Source organism: Lemur catta, chromosome 11 (genome assembly GCF_020740605.2).
Source record: "Lemur catta isolate mLemCat1 chromosome 11, mLemCat1.pri, whole genome shotgun sequence".
Lineage (NCBI taxonomy): Eukaryota > Metazoa > Chordata > Mammalia > Primates > Lemuridae > Lemur > Lemur catta.
Window position 1 is genome coordinate 75,324,301 of NC_059138.1, and position 26,972 is coordinate 75,351,272.

General features: G+C 44.1%; 1 protein-coding gene across 2 annotated transcripts in view; it reads left to right on the forward strand.

Moving 5' to 3' along the window:
- CHN2 (chimerin 2) overlaps positions 1-26,972 on the forward strand; it is a 292,015-nt gene that overhangs the window by 123,918 nt on the left and 141,125 nt on the right. For both annotated transcript variants that reach the window (XM_045564214.1, XM_045564215.1), the window contains exon 2: positions 20,107-20,145. In XM_045564214.1, the coding sequence (XP_045420170.1) occupies positions 20,107-20,145 (39 nt within the window). The remainder of the gene's footprint in view (positions 1-20,106; positions 20,146-26,972) is intronic.

Genomic DNA, 26,972 nt, shown 5'->3' on the forward strand with positions numbered 1-26,972 from the left:
CCATGGTAAGTTGAGAAGCGTCTGTACAAACTAGAGAGGAAGGCTGCATCGTGGCTTGTGGTCCTGTCTCAGAAGATGCCCGTCTCTCTGCACGGGGAGTCCCAATGTGGGTGAGGATGAGGGCGTGAGACAGTTATGTTTATTGAAAGGAAATGTGGGCTGCAGGGGGCTGAGAAGCACCCATTCTCCCCTTCCTTCTTAACAGCCAGGGGAGAGGCTTGCTTCTCTCTCCATTCTTGGTAGCATGTGGGGCTAGGAAGTAGGAAGTAGAGAAACTGACAGAGAAAGGAAGGCTCTAGGTCCTGCAAGAGCAAGGCTGGGCTGGAGGTGTGCAGAGAAACACTGGAACAGAAGAAGTCTATCCTGGTTCTGGGTCCTCGTTCTTCGTGGCTGTCCCACACCAGGCATCAGTGGAGGACTGTGTCACTGATCTCTGCCCCACCCTTTGCTGAGCCCACAACCTCCACAGCTTCGTACCAGGGCTGCTGTTGAAAGGAATCTCAGAGCTCTGCTCTGAGTTGTGTTCTCAGAAAATGCCTAGTTGCCACAGTGAGTAGAAGAGTTACATGCAGCTAAGAGCAGATCACGAAGAAACTGGGGTCTGTAGAGGAAAAAAAGGATCCAAAAGAGTACTACAGATGAAGTTAAGTGCTTTAAGTTAGCCCATTCTATTTGTATAGTTTTAAAAATAAAAACTAGAAGCAGGTTGGAGGAACATAATGCACTAACAGACTTGGGAATTAGGGGCAGAATTCTGCTCTAAATTCATGAAGTCATGGCACAGTTTCCTGTCGAGCGTGGTCTGTTTCTACCACTAGCAGGGTCCTGGCTGATTTCTTCTCCAGCAGCCCGAGATTTCTTTCTGATTTTTCAATTTATGCCCCACCCTCACCCCAACCCACCCACAAGCCAGCGGCTGCCAGAGGCAATGACTTTTGCAGCAGTGAGCTCTGGATTTTCAGCTGTAATGGGCAAGAGTCAGAGATGAGATGAGTGTGCGTGAGCTAGTGAGAAAGGGGTAGATGATGATAAAAAATACACTGTGCTGCACATGGGGTCCAGCAGTCCTTGACATTTCGAAGATTACCTGGCCTGCGACAATCAGTGAATTCGACCACCCTGCTATAAGAAAAGGTTAAAATGCGGCTCAAAAGCCAAATGATAAATAAGTTCAATCTCATAGTGACTATTTCACCACACAAGGTGGGTGTAGAAAATTTTGGCAGATAGAGTCATGGCAATCACAGGACATCCCAAAGTCACAATGGTGAGAAATTAGAAACATTCTTCTTGTAATTCTATTTGGAAAGAAATGATTTTAGAAAATGTCCATCAGATTTCATGCCTGTCACATCTCTGTCCCCTAAATGTAAGGAGGATTAAGGTCAAAGGCCTAGAGTGGAGTGGGAAAGTCAGATGCAGAAATACCCCTCTCTGTGTGGACAGGAAGCCGTTAGGGGTGTATCTGGACATGGAGCGTTTGCATTGTTTCCAACGCATTGTTGACATCAGGAGTGAGTCATTTACTAAGTGTGAGAGATAAGTTATCTTAATAAGCGGATGCCTTTTGAATAGGTTGAGTTCAATGGTTTTGAAAATATCGGTGACATAAAATACATTTAGAAAGCATCTGAAATTCTATAGTCAACATTTCAGTGACAGTAAAGAACAGAGTATGCTGTCTTTCGGGAACCGTTTATTTAGTGCAGTGGTGCTCACAGGAGTGGAACAATGTGTAGTCAGGCGTGCGTTCTCTCACACTGTGGTGGGCCCGAGAGAAAAGCCTATTACAATACAACAGATTAATTCTGAAAATAGAACCCATTCCTAAAAAGCCAAAGGTTGCATATGCAGACCTACAAACAGCTCTTGAGGAAGACTGAGTCTCTTGATCTTGCACGTTATTACTAGGTGGGTATAAGTGGTATGTCAGTGCCCAGAGAGGAACACCCACTTCCTGCCGGAGGGGACAAAGCCGTGGACATGGCAAGCTCTCAGTAAGTGCTTCTTCAGCAGACACAAACACTGAAGATAAAGGACCTTTCCCTGTGTTATTTAGGGGCCACAAATGTAGTCATTTCTGGCTGCTTTCTTTACTGTTTCGTTTTCCAATTTTTGAGTTTTGGCAGGCAGACGCTAGCCATGCTAGCTAGTAGTCTGTATTAGAGCCTGCGCATGTCAGGTAAGGCATCTGCAGGTCCCAGCCAGGGAGGAGACTTCCAATAAGCTCGATCATTCTTTTCCTTTATAATCAGATCCGCCAGCTTGTGACTGACTAGTCGTGCCGACTCTGTGAACAGTGGAGACGGTATGCCTCAGGTGAACTTCGCACTGAAAATGCAGTACTGATGGCCGGGGCAGACATTCCTAAGGAGAATCTAACTTAGTTTGTTCTCCACTGTGATGGTGGTCCCCCCGTTGGTCAAGCAAGCAAGCAGGTATTGAGAACCTGGTGTGTGCCAGCATCTGGCTCTGCTTTGGGGGGTGCTGGAGAGAGCAAAGCTGCAGAGGAGAGCTGAGGTTTTGGGGACATGCTGACAGCTTCACTAGGGTGGCTTTCCGCTGGGATTCACATCTTGTCTGCATTCCACCAAAAGCCAGAGGATGCACACTGGGAGTAATCACACTGGGGGTTCTGCCACTTGCCCACAAGAGAAGGTAAGCCAGCAGGTCCCTCCTGAAGCATCTCTTGTGACCCTCTCCTTGCCCCTTGACAGATGGCAAGCCCTCCCACCGAAAGGGTTCCTGACCCTCCTGTATTTGCCTACGCAGTATTGCAGAGAAAGAAGACATTTGTTAAGGCACAGGCTCCCAATGGAAAGGGTTAACTAGCCGTTGTGCAAAAAACACTCCTTCATCAAAAATGCTTAATATACAAACAAAAAGTCTCCTTCCTTCTCAGAATGCTTGATGTGAAAACAGCATCCCAACCCTTTTACCTCCGCCTTCCTCTCCCTCCCCATAACGCACAGCCTGGCAAACTCCTACTCATCCCTCACCACCCAGCTCCAATATCGTCTCCTCTGTGACTTCCCCTGCCCCATCATGTTTCCACTCACCCCCACCAGGGGCCTGGCTCCTGTCTTTGGGCACCCCGCGTGCTTGCACACACCCCTCCATAGACTCTCTTCAACTCGATTTCCTCTAGCAATGGGAGTTGCTGCAGGTAAAGGACTTTGTCATCTGTGTGTACCCAGTGCTTAACTTGGGATCAGGAACAGGGTGATGGGTAAATGTCTGCTAAATGGACAAACTGGGAAATGAACAAGCGATCTTTTATAAAGGCACAGGTGTGTAAACATACGATTCCTTCTTATGACAGAGCCGCTGAAAATAGATAAACAGAGGTTACCGGGACAAACAGCCGCAGACAAGAGCTAACTGTTAAGGAAAGGTTTGTTTTAATATTTGGTTTCAGATTCTGGTAGTGGAAGCAGGAACTTTCGCATACTGTGATTAGGAAGACAAATGTTCCACTGTGCAAACAGCAAGAGGATATGACTCTGCCGCCAGCACGCGGTACAGCTGTCCCCAACCCTATGCCGACAGGCAGCACTACGATAACAGCAGGGGCCCGGGGGGTGTGGTCTATTCTTCTTGCTCTGCTATGTAACGTGAATACTTTCTCTTGCGGAAATCCTTGGACCACTTGTTGTTTGCCTTACTCTTCACCCTGTAATCGCAGGCCTGCCAGTGCCGCCGCCCACCCTGCCGCGGGGTGACAGGAAGGCTTTCCTTCCTGCGTACATTCGTTCAAGCATTTGGCATGAGGGTGATAAATTCAGGCTACTGCGGAGTTGAACGCGGAGCTGTAAGTTAGCATCTTGCAGGTGGAGAGGGACTGCTCTGGCTGGTCCTTACTCTTGTCTCTGCTTCCTGTACCTCACAGCCGCGCTTCCTGTGCTGTGTTTGTCGCCCTGTGGTGTGGCTGATGAGGTGTCTGAAGTGTCGCAAACGCGTGTGTTTGTGATCTTTGGAAACATTTTCCCCGTAAGAAGTTATTTTTAAAGCAAGTGATAGGAAACCACAGAGCACCAAAACCCAGGAGAAAAGTAAAACCTGAGCTGAGTCTTGGGAGGCTTCAAGTATCAGAGCCAACTGGAAAACTTGGCTGGGCCCATCTGTTTTTACTTGTCTTGCAGTAATAGGTGAGGTGTAGGTTGGTAATAGATGAAGACAGGCTTAATATACTCCCAGAGAGACCCCAGTAACTGCTTTAAGTTCATGAAGTAAATGTACTTAATTCTCATGATAAAATGTGATAGGTCAGCCTTCCCAAGGTGACCATTGGGTGGACATTGTGTTGGCCGTAATTTATTCTCATGGGATGCAAATGAATTGGCCAACTTTAGGCAAGGTACAGTCCTCTTTTGGCCTCAGAGTCCATACCTGTAAGATGAAATAACACTATCCACCTGACAATGCTGTTTGGAAATCCAGTGTCATCATATATGTGAAGTCCTAGGACATAGCAGGCCCCAGTATGAGCGACATGATTTTATAATGAAGAAAGCATGGCTTTCAGAGTTGGACAGAACTGGATTTGACTATTCAGCTATTCTGTTTATTAACTATGTGATTCTGGGCAACCTCACTATTTCTCAGTTTACTCATCTGTACAATGGGACTAATAATACCTGTTTTACAAGCTTTGTTATGAGTATTAAATAACACACTGCATGTGAAACAGCAAAAGGTTAAAATATCTAGATCTATATGATATATCCTCAAAATTACCTTTCAGAAAAGGGGTGTTATCTTAAGTTTTATTTTATACAAAGTCTCTCATACTATTGGATTACTCAATTACTTTATTTTGAACCCCCAACTACTTACTGGAAAAGACACAATATCCCTGAAATTACCTTAATCAATGATAGTTTTGGCCCCTTGTAGAGGTCACTTAATGGAATCATTAAAAATAAAAGAAACCTCAGATGTATTTGCAAGTGTTGAATATAACTGTAAACAACCTTTTAGAAAGTTTTTCCTTTCTTTTTTTTTTTTTTTAATTCAAATGATATAAAAGGGTATACAGTGAAAACCAAATCTCCCTACTGCTCCTGACCTTCAGCCACCCAGATCTCCTCCCTGGACAGACAGAACCTCAGTCCCTGGCAGTTTCTTCCTGAGCTGTTTTGTGTGCTGCATGGTGGAATATTCCTCATTTTTATTTTTATTTTTTTTTTACCTTTTTTTTTTTTTGAGACAAGGTCTGACTCTGTTGCTAGGGCTGGAGAGCAGTGGCTGGATCATAGCTCACTGTAATCTCGAACTTCTGGGCTCAAGTGATCCTCCTGCCTCAGCTGCCCTAGTGTAGGACTATAGATGCATGCTGCCATGCCAAGCTAATTTTTAAAAAAAATTTTGTAGAGACAGGGTCTCACCATGTTGCCCAGGCTGATCTTAAACTCCTGGACTTAAGGGATCCTCTCGCCTCAATCTCCAAAAGTGCTAAAATTATAGGCATGAGCCACCACACCCAGCCTATTCCTCATTTTTTTAATTTAACATCTTGGAGAGCTTTCCATATCAGCCACCTCATTACTTTTAGTCTCTTTATACTATTCCACAGCAGATTTTTAAAGATTACTTTAAAAAGCAATAAAGCAGGTGGCTATGTTGTAGTGACCACCTATAAGATGATTAAAAGCCAGCTGTTCTCATGCTATGTGACTGTGTGGCTATCGCTGGATAAAGTGTCCAGTGGCAGCATTGTACAGGGACTTACACATTGTTTTCTGTCAAAAGGTTAAGCTGGGTGCAGTGGCTCATGCCTGTAATCCTAGCACTCTGGGAGGCCCAGGTGGTGGATTGCTTGGGCTCAGAAGTTCAAGGCCAGCATGGCCAATATAGCAAGACCCCATCTGTAAAAAAAATAAAATAAAAATTAGCTGGGTGTCGTGGCACATGCCTGTAGTCCCAGCTACTCAGGAGGCTGAGGCGGGAGGATGGCTCGAGCCCAGGAGTTTGAGGTTGCCGTGAGTTATGCTGACGCCCCTGCACTCTAGTCGGAGTGACAGAGTGAGACTCTGTCTTAAAAAAAAAAAAAAAAAGGCTAAGGAACAAGCAAGCATGATGTACTTTGGGAAAAATATCTTAGATCAGCAGTCCCCAACCTTTTTGGCACCAGGGACTGGTTTCTTTGGAAGACAATTTTTCCACAGACCGGGGGTGGGGGGATGGTTTCAGGATGATTCAAGTACATGACATTTATTGTGCAGTCAAACCTCTCTGCTGATGATACTGTATTGGCAGCTGCTCCCCAGCACTTGCATCACTGCCTTGGCTCACTTCAGATCATCAGGCATTAGATCCTCATAAGGAGCCACAACCTAGATCCCTGGCATGCGCAGTTTATGGTAGGGTTCATGCTCTCATGAGAATCTAACGCTGCCACTGATCTGACAGGAGGCGGAGCTTATGTGGTGACATGAGGGATGGCGAGTGGCTGTAAACACAGATGAAGCTTCACTCACTTGCCCTCTGCCTCCTGCTGTGCGGCCCAGTGATTGGGGACCACAGTCTTAAATGACAAAAAATAAATGGCCAGGCACAGTGGCTCATGCCTGTAATCCCAGCACTTTGGGAGGCCAAGATGGAAGGATAGCTTAAGGCCAGGAGTTTAGGACTAGCCTGGTCAACATAGCGAGACCCGAACTCTACAAAAAATAGAAAACTTAGCTGGGTGTGGTGGTACATGCCTGTGGTCCCAGCTACTCAGGAGGCTGAGGCAGGAGGATTGCTTGAGCCCAGGAGTTTGAGGTTGCAGTGAGCTATGATGACACCATTGCACTGTAGCCCAGGTAATAGAGCAAGACCTTGTCTCAAAAAAATAAAAAAATAATAAAATGAAGTTGTTCCATAAAATGTGACATGATGAAACAATATTTCTAAATTTCTAAATTTGTGTATTATCTTAATAGTATATATAACAATGAATGAATTCAATTATACATACATATATGAATTAAGTATTATGAGTAGATATCTGATAATTTTGTTTATATTACTAAAAGTTTATATATTCAAAAACCTTTTTAGGGCAGGTCTTCTCATTAGGAAAATGTAGGCTGCCTTCTGCTGGGGGATCCTCAGGGGGACCTTAATATTTAGCAGTTCTACTCTGAACAAACAGAAATCAAACATTATAAAGCAGGCATAGGCTAAGGTGGTGCTTTTATTGCTAAGGGCAGGCAGGAAGGCTGTTGGCCAGGTGTGCTTACTAAGCACCGAGCCCCAGAATTAAGCAGGCTTACCTGTTTGCCAGGTGCTGTAGAGCCAGACCACCGGGAAGGCAACCCTCCACCACAGGACAGTGCCACCAAGGGTGGCACAAAGCCCAGAGACAAATTGCTTCCATCTCCCCAGGGAGAGGCCAGGAGTTCACTTACCGTGTTTCATCCACAGGCCAGGAGCGGGGAAGGTTTCTTTCCCACTAACACTGTGTATTTTGGCATAAAGCATGTACTCCTTTGGACTAATTCTCACCACATATATGGGGCGAGAAGGTTATTCCATGGCACAGGAAGGGTCCATTTGTTCCCTTAAGGTGGGAAAAGTGGCTTCCCCAGAGCTGATGGCTCCCAGCAGGCTGCCTCTGAAGCTCCAGGTCACCTGGAACGGCTCTGATCAGAGGGTCCCGGCGCGGGGAGAATGCAGCTAGCTGCTCCAAGACTGAGAATTTAAGGAGTCAGGGAGCTTTCCTTCTGGGGAGCACTTACAGGGAAGCTAGCCCACTCCTTGTTTCTACAGATGAGAAAACTGAGGCCTGTCTGGGTTGAGGTTGAGGGAATAGCCAAAAATCACTCAGTAAACTGGGGACGGAGCTGGGCCCAGACATTTACTGCTGTGTCCCAATCTTTGCTTGGCTTATGGATGAGAGCACAGTTTTCTGCTCTTGCCTGGGACCCCCATCACTAGAATCCTCTCCGTCATGTGCAGAAGTACAGCCAGTGACCCTCTGACAGTCAAATCCCACTGCAGCTGGTTCTATCTTCAGCCTGTAAGACAAACGATGATTTGGCAAACACAGGCCCGGGTGAGTGCTGCTGACATGCCCATGCTTGATATGAATGACTGTAATTATAATAACCGCACCGATTGTTGTGGATGCTGCCAGTGGTGAGGAAGGATTGTGCTAAATCAGAGAGCCCATTTGTTGCCAGGCCAGTATCGAGCTGACAAGCCAGGCCTAGGCATGGGCTGAATATCTCTGTTGAGAACAAAATCATGGGCATGAGTCACACACAGCACCTGATACGTAGGGGACCCTTGAGGAAGAACAGGCAGAGTGGTAGGAAGGGAAGGAGGGATGGATGGATGGATCAAGGGAAGTATGGAGGCAGGGAGGGAGGGAGGAAGGGACAGGAAGAGGGAGGGAGGAAAGAAGGATGGGAGGGAGAGGGAAGGAGGGATTTTAGTTAGAGAAATTTCACTTTACTTGTTCAAAAAGATAGCAGAAAGTGGAATAATGTCATGGGTTTTCCTGCTTCTCTAGTGCTGTTTTCTACAATGCTCAAACCATGGTATGTCATTGAAGCAGACCACAAATAAGAAGGAACTGAAAATTTCATGTTAGCTTCTGCACCACAGATTCCTCTATGGGACTAAGGTCACAGGGAGAAAAATCAACAGGCTTTGAAGCCAAACCAATCTGGATTTAATTTCTGCTTTTTCACTAACCACGTGACATGGGAAAATGACTTAATCTCTTTCAGTTTCCTCATCTCTAAGAGATAAAAGGACATACGTTATAGGACCTCTGCCAAATGCTTCCTTAGCACCCTGGACTTTGTGTATCATAACACTTTTCATAGTTTATTGTAATTACTTGTTTAAGGTTTGTTTGCTTTCATTGCTGGACTAAAGGCACCTGGGTCTGCCTTGTTCACAGCTATTAATGTATCTTTATCATGTAGCACAGTGCCTGGCACATGAATACTTGCTGAAAGGATGGATAGGTAGATGGGTGGGTGGGTGGATGGATGGTTGGATGAATGGTTAGATGCATGGATGAATGGATGGGTGGGTGAGTGGATGAATGGTTGGATGGATGGATGGATGGATGGATAGAGAGATGATTCAGGAAAAGTGAAAAGATTCAAGATAATGTAAGTAAGGTGCCTACCCCAGAATCCGGAATATACCAGGCACTTATAAAAATTCCTTTCCACTTTTGGCGGAAGACCCCACCTCCTCTTCTATCTCTGTGCTTCAGGACTATTTAACTCTAAATATAATATAGGCCCCCTAAAACTTTCTTTCCTTGGCAGTTGCCATATTGCCAGGGCCATGATTGCTTTCGTAAGAATTTATTTTACCACTGCCACAACCAGCACATATATGAAGAGACACAAATGCCCACAGTGAACCCAAGATGCATAGGAAAATATTATAATAGGAGAAAACAGTGGGTCTTCAAATGGCAGGAGTGAAAAGCTAGCTGGAGGTACATCTAAATTGTCTCCTTCTCTAAGAGCTAACCTCTTCAGGAAGGGACTGAATAAAAGAATAACTATCAAGAAATAACTGAGTAAAATAATCTCTCTTTTCTCTCCATTCCAGCAGCACTTTAGATCTAATCTTGCTTTATAACGCGGCACTTTCTCCTTGTGTTATGGTGACATGCACATGGGGCCTGGGGCTGGATGCCCAGCAGGTGGTCAGTTAGTGCTTGTTGAATGAATAAGTTGATGTCTTATTTCATCTCTTAATTGATTCCTGTGGTTAGATTCTGCATCTCACCTCTATATCTGCGCCCACGTCTAGTGCAATCTTTTGTGCCAAGTAGGCCGTAAGCTGTAGGTAAATATTTGTTGGATGAATAAATGAATGCACAAAGGGGCTCCTGGAGGAAATCCAGGAAGACATTCCTCTGATGAAGAGAATTTGTAAAGAGGCAGGAGATGCTAGAAGAGAAATGTCTGGGGAGGAGAGACAGGTCTCTAGGCCGAACCCAAGCAGTGGTGGTGAGGCTGTCTCTAAGGAAACAGCAGAGCAGGAAGAGTGTGAATGATGAAGGAGGAACTGATCCACCAGGAGAGCAGCTCCAGCATGCTGGGAGAAACCTACATTTTATAGACACCTACAACCAGTGAGTGGGGAGCAGGCCCAGGAAGGGAGGGCGACCAGGGACGTGGCAAGGGGTTGGGTCAAGGTGGTGGTGATGATGCTAAGCAAACTGGAGCTACTATGGCTTTTATCCCTGTCGACCCCTGGTGTCCCTTTATCACTACTGTTTTCCCCCATCTCACTGCCAAACCTCCTGCTTACAAGCTCTGTTTGCTCAATTTCCACTCACCCGTCATCCCACTTGACTGTGGCTTCTACCCACACTGCTCTGTGAGGTCATCAGAAACCCCCTTGCTGCAGTAGTGGGCTCTCCCCATGCTTATCTCACTGGAACAGCTTCTGCTGCTGTAACCACTTCCCCCTTCTTAAATGTCTCTCGCCTCACCTTTCATGTCGTCCGTTCCATGATTTCTCTCTGTCGCTCTGGTCTCTGCCCCTTCCCCACTTCTCATCCCTTAAATGTGGGGGCTCCTCTGGCGCTTTGTCGAGGCCTTCTTCCCTGATCAGGGCATTCTGATTTTCACCTTGTGTCCTGCCGTCTACTTCAGTGCCCATGGCCGCCATCTGTATGCTGGGGCTTCCCTTCCTGGTGCTCCAGCCCAGGTCTCTTTTCTGAACCCCGTGCCTCTTAGAGATGTTCACTCGGTGTCCCACAGCCGTCTCCAGCAGGGACAGGCTGAGAGCATCACCCTCTGCCAGGCCCGCTTGTCCTCTGGTCTAGCCGTGTCTGTGAATGGCATCAGTCCAGGAGCTTAGGCCAAAATCTATCCGTCTTCCTCTGCCCAAGCCAGAAGCCGTATTCCTGCCTTTTCTTCCCTGTGCATGTTGCATTCATCACCAAGTCCTGCAGATTCTCTCTTCTCAACGTCTTTCATATCTGCCCCATTGTCTCTGCCTCCACTGCCGCCTTTCAAGTTCAGATCACTAGTGTCACCTTCCCAGGTTACTGGCCAGTCCTTGATTGGTCTCCCTGCCTCCACCTTCCCTCTCTCCCATCTTGTCTTCCCCAACCCAGTTTCACTCTGCAACTGGAGTGATGTTTCTACAATGCACACTGGACCCAGTGTGCTCCCTGCTTACGTTTTCCCTTCCCTCTAGGACAGGAAAGCCATTAGCATGGTTTTAAAACTCTTAATTATCTGGCCCCTACTTACTTCTTTAATTTCATCCCTGGGCATTCAGGAACACCCCCTCCCCCACCTACCCACCCACTCAGCCACACAGACACGCCAGAGCCTGCTTCAGCCAGCAAGCTGAGCCACTTCCAGCTCTCAGTGCCACACCCTGGCTTGCCTCTGGTCCTGGTGGGCCACACCTCAGGCCATGTCTCCTCCTCCGAGAGCCCATTTGTCCACACAGGCACTCCTTGCCCCTGGCTGCTGGAGCGGATGTCTGGGTAATAGAGTGCCTCTTTGACTAAGTTACTCATTCTTCACACTCTTTTTGGGAACCTTAGGCCTTGCTGTTAGGTTCTCCTCCTCTGGGTCTGCTCCTGAAGGAGCCCTGGACAGAGCTACTCAAGGCCAGCAGTGACTGGCCACGGGATGAGGAAGAGCCTAACTGTCCCCTTCATCCAGCCGTCCAAAGGTTGGGAGGCTCTGCCATTGACACTCCTCTCACACATGCTCTCGTTATGTTACCATTGCCTCCTTATTTGTTTCCGTCAACAGAATGCAAGTTCTGAGTTTCTGTCTTCCACTTATCCAATCCTTTGAGCACTTACGATGTCCTGGAATACAGCACGCGGGGCCATTCCAGTTTGCCATTTGTGCCCGGCTGAGGGGACTAGTGAGGGCTGAACATAGGCCCGGCTCAGGGCTGTGTCTCCCAGAGGAAGCATCTTCTCCGCATACAAACACTGCCCAATTGCCAGGCTGTGCCCCTGCCTGGGAGAGACACCCTTAGCTAATTCACAAAAGGCGCCCAATAGGCTAAGGGTGAACCACACATCAGAAAACAAGATAAAAGAGGTTCTTGCTCTTACCTTGTGATCCGTCTAGCACGAGGAGACAAAATATAAACATAGAAGTATATGACCACACAGTAAAGCATTTCAGCTAGTGAAAAGTCTCTGCAAACAATGAGAAAGAGTATCTGGGAAACCACTTTGGACTGGCTGGTCCAGGAAGACCTCTCTGAGGAGCTGAGATCGGATGATAAGGAAGCCGGCTTGGCATAGATCAGAGGGAAAGAAAAAAAAAAGAGGCCAGAATGGTTGAGGTCTCAGGGGCAAGAGAAGAGACAAATGAGATGACCAGGGAGAGGTGGCCAGGGGCCAGATCACACAGAGCTCCCTGCCTTGTTCACCGTGGTGTGCACAAGGCCTGGCCTATTGTGTTTATTCAATAAATACCTGATTAGTGGGAGCGTCTCACCATGCTGCCGTGTACAGAATAAGTGGCCCAGGACAGAAGCTCTGTGTGTCCCCAGAGTCCTCCAGTGGACACAGACTCCAGCCCAAGGCCCTCAATGGCTTCATCATCTTCAGAAAAATCTCTGCCTAGCCTTGTCCCTGGGGCCCAGCCTGAGGGCCCAGCAACAGTTCCTGGAGTTTGTCTTATTAGCTATTCTCTGCAGGTAGGACTCAATCAGTTACAGAAATCCCTGATAGGAGACCCACAGTTGGATGCACAGCACGCCTTCCTCTCTTACCCAAGCAGAGTTTCCAAAGAGAATACATGTGTGTCAAATTTCTCAGGGGAATGCGGGGGAACCTGTGCAGGTGATAAGCATTAGCAAGCAAGCTCTCTAACAGCCTTCATATCTCAGCGTTTTGCAGCAGTTAGGATGATCTCCAGGTAATCTGGCAGCTCAGGCCTGGCACCACTTGGCTGTGATGGCCTGACAAAGCCCATGCCACCAGCTGCGCACGCTGGCCCCTCACAAACTTCTGAAAACCCAAGGTTGGGCATAATGTGTGCATCCATGACATATGGCAGCATGTGCACAGATACAACATACCTTTCCTGCTGTTGTTCTTTGCTTTTGTTTGGATCCCAACCCATTCTGGGCCCATTAAGCTAATCACCCAACAAATTCTGAATTGTCATCTCATTGTGGGGCTATTCCATGCCTGATTGGAAAACCTGTTTTCACCCAATTTCCCTGGAAAAAGCCCACCACAACCCATTTGCAAATGTGTGCATCGATAAATCAACAGTGACAGCAGAGACCTGGCTTTTCTGGGAGAGAGGATGACAGAGGGAGGGATGCTATCCTTCCACCCTGTATCTTCCAAATGACACTCCCATGCAATATAGGCAGCTTTATGTGAAATGTTCTAAAGGGTAGATCATCTTCAACTTCCTTGGTAGATCGTTCTCCATGTTGGTGAATCTTTCACTCCTCTCATTTTCCAAAGCCTCTGCATGTGTTTTTCTGTTGGTCTAGTCACCCTCCACTGAGCCACGCGAAGGAATCTGGCACTCCTTCCTGTTTACAGGTGTTTCCTCTTCAGTTGTCACTTACCCAAGTGAGCACATGTGTTCTTTAATTTTTCTTCATTAATCAGTCTCCAAATTCCTTTACACTTGCTCCTCAGGTGATTCCATCAAATCAACACATTTCTGGAGCTAAACATGCCTGGAAGAATATAGTCTTCCAGCTGCAGCCACCCAAACGTGTGAGATGAGTGTGTTTCACCACACTCCACGCCATATGTTTCCACAGGTTCACTTCCAGGAGTGTTGTCTGCCTCCATTTGCTACCGTGCAAATGCATACTCAGTCTCATCTGTGCATTTTCTACATGAATCTTAAAGACATCAAAAATTAAGATGGATATTGATGACAGCCAGTGTTGCCGAGTGAGGGTTCGAGGAAATAGACATTCTTGTACACATTGTCGAGGGTTCCGATGACACAACTTTTTTTGAAGCCCGTGTTAACAATAACTTTTAAAATAAAGAATACAGGGGCCAGATACAGTGGCTGACACCTGTAATCCTAGCACTCTGGGAGGCTGAAGCAGGAGGATCACTTGAGGTCAGGAGTTTGAGACCAGCCTGAGCAAGAGGGAGACCCTGTCTCTACTAAAAATAGAAAAATTAGCCAGGTGTGGTGGTGCACACCTGTAGTCCCAGCTACTTGGGAGGCTGAGGCAGGAGGATCGCTTGAGCCCAAGAGTTTGAGGTTGCTGTGAACTATGATGATGTCACTGCATTCTGGCCAGGGCAACAGAGCAAGACTATCTTAAATAACTAAATTGATAAGTAAATTTCACCCAGCTGTTCAACTTCCCCGAATCTATACTGCACATATAACGTATTAGTGCAGCATTGTTTATAGTACCCCCAAATTGGAAATAGCCTAAATGTCCATCAGTCGGAAATTATTGCATAAATGAATTAAATACATTTTGGAATACTCATGCAGTGGAAGATCAAGCAGCAGTTAAAAAAAGAAAATAACGCAGATCTATGTATAGTGACATGGAAAGAAATATCATTAAATTCAAAAAGCAAATGGCAGAACAGTATGTGTGGTATGAAACCATTTTTGTACATTTTTATTCTAGCTATTCACAGAACAAAATCTGAAAGGATTCACTCAAATTTCTTAATGGTGCTTTTTTTCTGAGAGAGGGGAATTTCTAAAATATGTATTTTTAGATTATTGGACTTTTTCTGTTTTCAACAGTAAGAATGTATTACTTTAAAGTTTAGTAAAAACAAAAGAGATATTCCGTTATTTTTGCTGTGTTCTTGATCTAGAAAGATGAGTTTTTATGACACGTGGTCTCTGTTGTCCCCGTCATCCCCTCCATCTGTCTCAGACATCAAGGAGCTTTCTCTGGGATAATCCCAGAATTCTTTGTCTTCTCCCACAGACCAGAACAGCAGCAGCATCTTTTTAGGGTTTAGTTACTTTAGCACATAAGGTTTTCTCAGGGTTGCTTTTGAGTTTTAACCTGCACCTCTGGGCCTCTTAAACCAGTTTTTCTTTCACTTTTCTTTTCTTTTTCTTTAATATGTTTAAATTCTTTATGGATTATTTTCATTTGAGTGGTCTTATTACCTATTTTTGCAAGGTTTTGATCATTTTCTAAGCATCCTATGTCTTTTTTCCATTTCCCCCTCTTTAATGAGAGAAGATAACCTGTTTTCCAGCCTGCTTAGAATTAATTGCTCATGAATGTTTATTTCACAGAATTTTTAAAAGAGGGCCAGAAGAATTGGGCATGGACTTTTGCTACAAAAGCAATGATCTCTTTTCTTTTGTCTCACCCTTAGTACTTCCTACCCTAACACTGTACATGCTGCATGCGTTATTATAAGGATTATTTTTATTGGGTCTTTTTACATCTACTTTATTTTCAAGATGATGATTTATTTAGGCAATGTGTTTTTTTAAAAAAAATCTATCACTCCTACAAATTTATTTCTCATTCTTTTTAATTTTTATGCAAAAAAAATACATATATAGGAAGAGAGAGAGAGAGAATTATAAGGGCCAGTAAGCAAAAGAAGAAAAATTAGAAATCACCTATATTTTTGTCAGGTAGAGCAACTTTTAATAATTGGGTTTATAGCCTTCTGGATAATTTCTATGTATATAAATATTTACCATTTCTTAAAAATGAGATTATATTTAATAAATTATTTCACAGACTGATTTGTTTAATACTTAACAATATAGCGTGAATATTTTTCTGTCATTAAAGTAAATAATAACAGCAAGCATAGAGTTTACTGTATGCCAGGCCCCTAAGCATTTTATTTTATTATTTTCTCACAATTTATTTTGTGTCCATCCTTCATTTACTTTTTTATTGCACCCTTTATTTGGAATAGTCTTTCTCTCTCTTTCTCTCTCTTGTTCTGTTAATCTCTTCACTTTTAGCTTTCTCCTATACATGGCTGTAATGAAATGAACCATAGTTGTTATTTTCTCTTTATAGACTAAGCATTATGCATATTAACCCATGCAGTGCTTGCAAAAATGCTATATGTTGGGTGGTATTATTATTCTCATTTTATAGATTAAGAAACTGAGGCACAGACAGGTTAGATAATTTGCCTAAGGTTACACAGCTAGTAGGTGGCAGAACTAGGTTTTGAACCTAGACAATCTAGCTCCAGAGACTGCACTCTTGACCACAAAGCCATAACTCAAACTATCATTTTCATGGCTCAGTATATGATAATTATTTCACTACTCCCTTCTTTCTGTGCTTTTAGGTTTGCTATTATACACGTAGCAGCAATGAACACCTTGATCATGTATATGTCTTTGTACACGTGTTCGATTACTACCTTTGGCTAGATTACCACGAATAGAATTGCTGAGTCAGAGGGTTGACACATTTCTTAAAGGTTAGGTACATATTAGTCAAAGTTTTTAAGCGATATGTTTTCTAAGCCTCTCTGAGCCTTATAATTTATCATCCCTTTCTAAAAATGTATAACTGTCTTCTGAGTTTAATGATAGGTTTTTTAAAAAAATATGGAGCTTCTCATGATAGGTTTTTTAAAAAAATATGGAGCTTCTTGTTCTACTTCCTCTACCTTCCTTCTGCATTATACCCATTTCTCTAAAATGTTTAACAAAATAGTACATTTTCAGAAAGCATTATGCCTTATGTTGTCAGTATGTCCAGTACCTTGCATCCCCCAACTTTAACTATTAGCTGGTTTATTTGCAGAAATGGAATACTGCCCCACCATTTGACTTACTGGCAAATTTTCATAATACTAATTTTTTTCTCTATTTTACTTTTTTCTTTTAAGCTTCACAAGAATTGAAATAACAAATCTAATATACAATAATTTTATTTTCTTGATTTCAATACATGTAAATTCAGGGGGACTGCCTGGCAAGAGTGAATGATGTGTTAGAGATCAGGAAGTCGAACCTCCCACCTCTGCCTCTAATTTGTTTTATGACCTTGAGGAAGTCACTTAATCATTCTGCATTTCATTTTCCTTATTTGCCAAATGATGAATGGGAACTAAGTGACCTTGAAAACCTATTCCAGGATGTTTTAAAAAGTGTCAGGTTATCCAAGAGTAAAGGTGATCTTTGGAAAGTACTGTGTGACATTGGGGCAAATAGCATATGTGTTGGTGGGGTGGGGGTGGGCGCAACTAAAGATTTATTTCAATATATTAAAAATATTTTGTGCTTCGTCACTTGACCAAGGCCTCCTGACAGTGTGCTTCAGTGGTTTGTAAAACATATCTCTAAGGCCAAAGTAATTATAGTTGTTCCACTGAAGCGTGACAAATGGCCTCTCACTTTGAATTCTTTTATGGGAAAGAAAAACCTTCCATCACAACAGCACTGGAACTTAATTACAGGCTCCAGATTTGGGGACAAGAATCAAGACAGTCACTAGCTGCCGTTGAGAGAGAAGACAAGAGCGAGGGCCCACCTGGGAAGAATCAGGTCAGGGTGTAACAATGACAGTAACATGGCGACATCGGTGGAGCGATATTGAGAACTTGCTGTTTGCTGGGCATTGCCCCAAGAACTGCATATGCATCCACTATCTCATTTAATTCCCAAAGGGCCCCTAAGAGATAGGTTACCTCTACTTTTATTTTTTCTGTTTTACAAAGATGAGTATTGGGAGGCTCTTAATAGAAGCTAGATAATCTACTTTGAGTTCTTCGGCCAATAGTTGTCATGGGTAGGAATTGAACCCTGAGAGTTCATTCATTTATGTAACACAAATTTGTGTTTTGTTTTGTTTTGTTTGAATGCCTGTTATTAATATATGTCAGGCACCCTTCTAAGGGCTGGTGATGCCAAAGTGAATGAGGCAAAATTCCTGCTTTTGTGGAGTTTGGCTACTAGTGGACGAGGCCCGTCGAAACAAAGCAACACATCAGTAATAATTTCAGGTGGTAATAAGTGCTATGAAGAAAAATAAGCTCTCTGTTAGGGAAGTGACTGGAGTAGGGAGAAGGCTACTTTGTACAAGGATGGCAGGGAAAGCCCCCCCAGGAGGTGACATTAGGAGGTGACATCGAGCTGAGCCCTACATGCTGGAGCAGGTGAGCCAGGCAGAGCCCTGTTGGAGAGCATTTTCCATGGAGAGTCCATAAGAGCAAAGGTCAAGGGATTTGAAAGAGCCTGGCTTGTTCCAGGAGCAGAGAGGAAACCAGTGTGGTTGGATGATAAGTGAAAAATGGCAAGACGTGTGCAGTGAAATCAGAGAGGCAGGCAGGCTCCCAATGACGCAGGACTGCAGGCCACAGCAGGATGCTCAGATTTTACTCCACATGCAGAGGGGAGATGCTGGGGAATTCTATGCACGGGAGTGGTATGATCTCCCGTCTCTGTAGGCAGCTTTCTTCACTTCTACGTTATGTTGCCACCAAGGAGCGACTGGAGAGGGATAAATTGTTCATGTAGTCTGCAGGGCAGCCTAAATCAAGGTTAAGTTAGGGGCCAGCCTTTCAGATGAAACAAAGTTCTAGGTTTCTCACAGAACAAGACTGAAATGGACAGTGAAAAGTCATCTAATCTAGAAGTCTAACTTTAGGTAAGAAGTCCTTAGCGGACCCAAGCTGAGTATCTGGGCTGTATTTAAAGACCTACGTAAAGGAGACTAATTCCTCTGCCTCAGGGCTTTTCTGCATAGATAGAAAGCAGTGCTCTAGGTTCTCAACACTCTTCACCACTTCTAGGTCTACGGGCTGTGCTTGCTTCAAAGAATCAATCTCATCCAAAATAGCAAGACATTATAGCTTTGGGTAGGTGGCATCTCAGGGATGTACGTTTCTATGCAATCTATACTCTGTGAGTGGGTGTATGTGGGTATGTGTGTGTTGATCTTTATTTATCTTTGAAAAAATATTTTTGAAGATGTCAACATTTTAACATAATGGGCCTGAATTTTCTGATGAAGTGGCATCATATGGATGCTTCTAGAATTTTACCGTCAACTCGTAAACTGGATTTATTTTCTTTGAATTTTTTTTTAAACAAACATTCATACAAACCCATTAAACTTGGTTTATGTCACATATAGGATGAAATTAATTGCTTATTTAGGTTAAAAAGCTCACTATTCTAAGATATTGTTCTCTTACTTTGACAAAAATATTGAGTTAATGATCACATTTATTCAGCCAACTGAATAAATGTGGGGGTGTAGGATGAGAAAAATAAAGAGTTTCCTTATCTAAAGGGGCTGAACTAGAGAACTTTTAATGTTGTCCCCCAACCCTGCTGTCCCCTGGATCAACCTTCTGTGTTTTGGGGAAAAGGATTTCCCCCCCACCTCTGCCCCGGCTAATTAAGCTAGAGCATATTTTCCCAAGGCCTTATAGCGATGAGCTCAGGAGGACTCTAATAGCTGCATCAGAATTATAAATTCAGCTGTTGGCACTGGGATGGTTGAGTCAACTGAACAAGCAGATTTTCTCCTATTGTCTGTTTCCTAGATTGATGAATAACAATTTCATCCTCTCCATTTTGCTGTAACTCTTTCACTCTGACACTTCTGATTGCTGAGAGGTTTCTGGAAATTTTTTAAGTCACACATTGGAGTTAATTCAAGGAGATAATGCGATTCCAATTGAATCATCAGTGTCTCTGCTGTCAGACCTAGTATTTTAGGAGTTCAGTTGGTTGGGTTGAGCAACTCTACAGATTTAATATTACATACTTGCCAGTTCGCGTCTTGCCCTCAAGTCTTAATAAATGGGCTAAAGGTCTGATTGGAAATTGTGAGATAAATTATATGTTTTTTTATGCCAAGTTAAATAAATACTGTTTGAAGGGATTTCTAGAGGGTACAATCAAGTTAATTGCTTTAAAAATCTTTTTTGATTTACTGGGCTCTATGAAAAGTGTTAAGCAATTGCTTCTGTCACAGTGAGCGATCTGAAGACAGTGGTGCCAGGTCCACAAAGTTTCCATGAACGTTCCCTCCCTCCCGCCCAGAAACGCCTCCCAAAGGAGCAGAGAGCGCCGGGGACAGGAATGCAAGTCCTGCTGACACAGTGTTGTTCCCTCAGCAAAGACACATGTTGACAGTTTGACGTTCAGGCTGACAGACCGATTTCTTTCTTTTTCATTCTAGATGCTGAAGAATACCAGCCTCCAATATGGAAATCATACTGTGAGTACCTGAAATGAAAGTCTCCTCAGAAGTCCTCAGCAGGCCTGCCTTCTGGAACAATTCTTGCCCTTGCCACGTCACAGCACTGCAAACCCACATCTTTCTTTTTCCACTAAGGAGAGATGTTAGTCAGAGAGGACTAACCCAGCCCCTCTCCCCTGCCTCGTTCCTCCAAGAACCAGCTGCCTGCTCCCCTGCTCAGGAAGGCTTGGAAAAGGGAGGTGTCTGTTCTGACTCTCTGCCTTTCAGTTTGGGGCTTTATTTTTATTTTATTTCTTTGCACAGTTGGTCGTCAAGAGTGAATGTGTTGACTCCCATGATTTACGTTCTTGGCCGATCATCCTAAGGCTGTAATATCATATGACCATTAACTGGTGAAAAATTAACAGATTAGCAAAGAATAATGTTTGGTCACTAAGGGTGACTCCTTAGAAACAGAGATCATGTCTGATCAGCACTCAGCCCCCCTCAGAAAGGCAGGCAGTTGTCATCGCCTTAGACCTGTCTTCTCTCTCCTCAGTCACATATGCCTGACTCAGCAGTTCTCCAGTGAGAGAGGGAGGGACTGTGGTAGGAGGGACCCACTGTGTCACCGCCCAGGGGACACGGTTCCGTTCAGGCTTCCCTTCTAGGCAGCAGTAATAAGAATCATCATTACTGCCGTGGTTGTTGTTGCCATGGTCGCCGCTGCCCATTGAGAACCTGCCCTGTGCCAGCCGCTGCTCTGAGCGACTGGGTCTCAGATTCTCACCGCAGCCCTAACAGATGGGTACTATTATTATCTCCACTTCGCATGTAAGGAAACCACAGCTCATCAAGCTTAAGTAACTTCGAAAAGGTTTCACAAAAAGCGGTGGGGTGACGTTCAGAGTGGAACCCAGATGCAAGCCTCACTCACAGCCCGCAAGTCTCCAAGACTCTTCTCCTTTTGTTTGAAACTTTATACATCGGTATATACACACACACATACACAGACACACACACATATACCTATATGTACGTATTTGTTACAAAAGCAATACAAAGCTACGTTAGGGAAATACACAAAACCGAGAGTAAAAGTTTCCCACAGTCCCCAAAGCAGCCCCCCACCCCGCATTCCAGCCCCCTCCGGGTTCCACTCTTTCCCAATAGCTGACCTCTGTCAATTTTAGAAGACATATCCTTCCAATTGTTTAAAAACCCATGCTTAGTATCCCGGCATTTTTGTTGTTGCGTTGTTTTGTAAAGATGGCTTTAAGCTTTACTTGGTGTCCTTCAACTTGTTTCACTGCACAAACATCTTGTTTTTGTCTTTCCTTGTCGGCACACACAGAGGCACCTCTTCTTCATTACATGAGTCTGTTCTTCCATCTGTGAAATAAAGGGGATCGTGCTGGGTCTCTAAGGGCCCTTCCAATCTAGTGCTCTGCATCCCCATCTTCTATTTTAAAAGGCAGAGCTAATGACTTAGTAATTGGATGGTTTTTTTGTGTTTGTTTGTTTCCTAATGGAGTGTGAAGTGCTCTGACAGTAAATCAACAAAATCTCTGTAGTGAGAGGTATTGGGTGTTCTCTGACTGACTGTGCCTTGCACACTGCTGTGCACACAGCCTCGCAAACATTAACTACCTAATAAATATTTGTTGAGTGAATGCCACTGCAAAGAACTTTGCTGAAGTGAAAAGGTGATATTGGCTCAAATACATTTTGCCTTTTTCTAAGTGACCTTGTGCCACCCAATATATCTCTTAAAAGCACTTCTGTGTCCTGAGAAAGCTAGAAAAGCATTGCTAATTACATGTCACAATATCAGTTTTACCTTCGTGCGTTGGTTTTAAGTTTTATTTTTGGATCTAACCAAGTTGTGTTTTTTTTATTTGCTCTAGAATCGTAAAACTTTACTTGCAGAAGGGGTGGTTGAAGTTATTTAATATAAACCTCATAGCATATGTGAAGTTCTTCTTTATTACACCCAACTAATAGTCATCTAGGCTCTACTTCATGAATTCTTTGACTTTGGGTGTTGGGCCACTTGGAAATCTCCATATACCTCACAATGTTATTATCAAGCTCATGCTACCCCATCTTATTCCCAAGAATATCATCCATTCATTTAATTAATCTTTGAGCAAATGCTTTCTCAATGTCAGGGGGTATTAGGAATCAACAATGAATAAAATGTGGTTTATACTTTCCTCCAATTTACAGCCTAGTAAGGGAGATAGATGTAAAACAATAAACTTAAAATGCAAATGGATTGTAGTAACAAAATTCTACTCCTCTACTTCCTGGGATTAGAGAAGACTTTATAGAAGACATTAAATTTGCACGTAGGTCTTGAAAAATGACTAGGAGAAGGAATCTGAAGGCCTTACAGACCTTAATGCGGTACTTTTAAAAATCCAAATATGCTGAAACTCTAGCATTTCCCTGAAAATCCAACAAAGCTTTCAGAATATTGAATTTGTTTTGTTTTAGATAACCTATTGGTAAATCCATTCTGAACCTCAGGAATCACTAAGCCCTTCTCTTTGAAGTGCTCACAAATCATCCTTTGAGAGATTAATTTTAAATACTTATGTCAAGCTCATTAGCATATCATTTATGGAATCTATATTCTTCTATCACATATTTTTTAACTCTGGAAATTATTTGGTACTATCAAAGCTCTCATATATTTATTGCATGCAGTATATTTTTGCCATAGTTTAGGAGTTGGTTTAAAAATTTATGATTTGCAATGATTAGAAATGTATATAGCTATCTCTTTGCTTTTATTCACTATTGTAGACCATAAGTTTGACTTATTTAATGTCAGATTCTTGTTATGAAGCATTAGTTCCAATTATGACATTATTCCTAAACAATATTAGTCTTCTTCTTCTAATGATTCATCATAAGAAACTGTTTCTAAGTTTTAATGCTAATTGCAATGCTCTGGGTTGCAAGTAACAGAATACTTTACTCAATCACATTGATTGACTTAAGCAAAAGGTCCAGAGGCACTGGCTTCAGGCTTGACTTATTCCAGAAACTCAGATGACATTACCAGAACCCAGTGTATATTTCTTCCTATCTTGGCTCCACTTTCCTTGGTTTGGCTCTACTCTTAGAATGTTCTTTCTTTGTGATCCCCAGATAGCTACCAACAACACCAGGGCTATCACTCTGTCATTCAAGAGTAAGAGGTAGAGAGACAGTCTACCTTCTTGACACTTCAAACAAAGTCTCAGCATTGTGTCTCAGCCCTGATTGATCTGAATTACCCATTCCTGAGTCCATCACTGTGGTCAGAGAGTTGGGATGTGCTAACTGCGCTAAACCAATCAGGACCCACCACTGGAACTCAGGGAAGGATCAATCTCATATAACCCACATGATTGGAAAATTTGGATTAATGTTGGAATGGGAAAGATGGAAATGGATGCTGAGTTGGCAACCAAAGATATCTCACTTAGAAATTCAGAAAAGTAAGGAACCTTAGAAATCAGCTCTTTCAAAGCTTTATAAAGTATGGTGTTAATTAATTTATTTCTTCATTCAACAAATACATAGTAAGTCTCTGCCTTAAGCCAAGCACTGTGCTTGGAGTTGTGGGGCGACAGGATGGATAAGATTGGGTGTTGACTGAAGAAACCATGACGTCACAGGATGCCCCTTAAGTTCCTGCCCACTCTGTTTCTCTGCTTTTCTTGGAAGCTAGAGCCATCACTTACTGAGCTATTTCCACAAAATCATCTTGTCATGAAGTATCATACATCTGCAGCTCATCCTTAACTCTCAGAACAAACCCAACAACACTGATGAAGCCACTGAGAATGCTTTCATTTCAATGCCCTAAAAGAAAAGCTACTTTCAAGTTCACTTACAAAATAAATAAATAAACTACGTTCTAAATGTTAAACCAGAACTGTGTGAACTGTATGCCCCCAGAAGACAAGTTCAAAAGCCAAACCACCACGGGTACACTCTGAAAGATTTTCTGTTTTAGGAGGCCAAGGGCCATCATTCAGCAGCAGGTGCTGTGGCTGACGGCTCTCCCGGGAGATTCCCCCGGGCAGCAGGTCGGGCTGTCAAAGCTTAGGCCTGTTTTCCTAAATAGGAGTTTAGAACCTCAAAACTCTAATCTGTCGACCCCCTGGATCAGAATCACCTGGGGAGAATATTCACAATCATTATTCCTCAGCCCTACCCCACATCTGTGAATTAGAAAAGTGGAAAGGGTCTGCAATTTACCAAACCCCATGGGTTTTACTTACACATACTTAGGCCTGAGACCTCCTGGTATGAGGCTGTACGACCTTCTAGGGGTTTTTCACAGTGCTCTTAGACAAGAGAAGGAAGTCCCCGTTAAGACTTGACATTCTGTTAGCAAGGCAGGCTGGAGGGTGGGGTTAGGCCAAGGACGACATCTGAAGCACCTACAATTCCCTGCTCACACTGTGAGTTTTTTCTGTGAAAATGGGGAAGATCTAGGCAGTGAGCAGGGTGGTACTGGCTCAGTGTCATGGACAAGTGGCTAGATTCAGCTCCTGGCCGGGGTTTCAGCATCACCCAGGCGTGGGCGTCATCCACAGGGAGCAGGTTGATTCTGTTCCCAGAGGAGGGTGAGTCAGGTTTTCTCACTGAAGAAAAAGTAGAATGTTCTCTCAGTGAGCTCTCGATTTCCCAATCTGCTCGGCGTTTCTTGGGGAGCCGGGATCTCCACCTCCATCCATCTGCCCCAGTGCCTGCCTCCCCTGCCCAGCAGCTTACTCCAGCGCTGAGAATTCTCTCACGTGCTGTATGGGGCCCAGGGCTGGGGAGTGCCTGGAACATATTTCGGACATTGCTTAGACAAAAATTCCATCCTTTCACCTCTAGACTCACAGACGACCCAAGAAGTGACACACATTATTTATTGCATTTTGCTTGTGAATTGTGTTCGTTAAACAAAGAAAATTCAAGAAGCTGTAATTTCAGATTATGTGACCTATTTCAGTTATAGATAGTAAACGTGCCTTGGAGATTTTTTCTGTGGATGTTTCTTCTGTTATAGGTAACTTTGAAAATGATGAGCAGGCTCTCATTGGAGGCTAAGATAGGAGACTGGGCCTTATATTTACATGGTGGCCATTGTGTTTGATCACCAGCTCATTATTTTTATAGACAGATATGCAGTGCACATGGCAAACAGGCTTCTGTATCTGTTTGCCAACTTCCGTTGTTTAGAGCAGCGTAGAACAGGTCTTGCTCATTCTGAGACCTGCTCATTCTGCGACCTGAGAAAGAAACCATTGGTTGGGATTATGATGTCTGCTGCTGAAGGGCCAGAAAGGAGAGATGGTGTCCCTGGCGTGTGGGGTCTGCAGGGGGGCTTCTCCCTTCCCTCTTCCAAGTTGCCCCCTGGCTAGGACTGTTCTAGTTGGTTGTAAGATTGGTGCTTACTGCAGTTTTCTTTACTAAAGCTGAAAGGGTCCCTAAAGGTCACAGCTATGCGATTTAGCCTGATGACATAGGGGAGGAACTATCCAGAAATGTTCTGTGGCCTGCAGTCTCTGTTTCTGTTAATGGCATCGCAATCTCTCAGTCACTCGGGGTCCTTCCCTTCACTCAATCCGTAAGCAAGTCCTGTTAAGTCTCTTCTGGATTCTTGAGGCATTGAACTCACCTTCTCATCTGCATTTCCACCAGTGATATCTTAACTCACACTTTCACCATCTCTCTTGTGCATGAGTGAAATACTGTCTCACTCGCCTCCCTGCCTCTGACATTCCCCTGGACGATGGGCCCTCCTCCTGGATGTACATTAGAGTCTCCTGAAGAGCTTTAAAAAGAACAGATTTGGGGGCCCTGAGCCAGACTGGCAGAGTGGGCCTCACCAGGGATGGCGTCTGGGAGTTTGTATTTCATAACAGCTCCCGGGAGAGTCTAACATGAGCAGCCCCCCGTGGGGCCTGTGTTACAGAACTGCTGGCTGGGGCTGAAAACCACAGGCTTTGGGGTTTGGAAATCTAGGCTTTGGGTCTTGATTTCATCTATTATCTTTGTGATCTTGAGCATCTTCAAAGCTGGCAGGCATCTCCACTCCCTTATCAGTGAGGGGGCAGTAACAGTGACCTTGGAAGCTTGTTGGGAAGGTTAAGTGAGAAGGTGCATATCAGGTGTCTGGCACATAGCAAATGCCCAGAAAATGGCAGCCTCTATTCTTCTGAATAGACTTCTCCTTATTACCACTATTTTAAAACAGACTAGATCATGTCACCTTCTGCTCAAAACACGTGACTGCCTCTATGTTGCAGACAGGACACCCACGCTCCTTAGCATGCCAGCCGAGGTCCAGCTCCGCATGGCCTTCTCTCAGCCCCACGCCCCGGCTCCACAGCTGCAATGGCTTCTCGTTGACCAGTCAGTGCATCATTTCCTTTCCCTGCTGTTGCCCTTTCCTCCACCTGTAACTCCCACCCTTCTTCCTGCAGACACCCCGAGAATCTTTCAGGGAGAGCTGCCTGCCTCTCCCCTTGGGAAGCCATCCTGACCACCCGAGTAAATCGGATGGCGTCCTCCTCTTCCCCTCATTAAAGCTCTTGGTTTTGTTTTTCCACCCACATCTCCCTCACCAGATCAGAGGCTCCTCAAAGGCACAGATTTTAACCCATGGGCCATTAGATATAGTCTGTTCATTTACCAAATATGCATTAAGCATCTTCTATGAGCTAACCACTATTGTAAGTGCTAAGGATACTGCAGTGGACAGAGCAAAGTCCTTGCCCTCAAAGAGCTTAGGTTTTAGTCAAGGAAGATAGCACACAAAATGAATACAGTATTTATAGTTTTGGTTGTTTTTGTTTGTTTGTTTGTTGAGA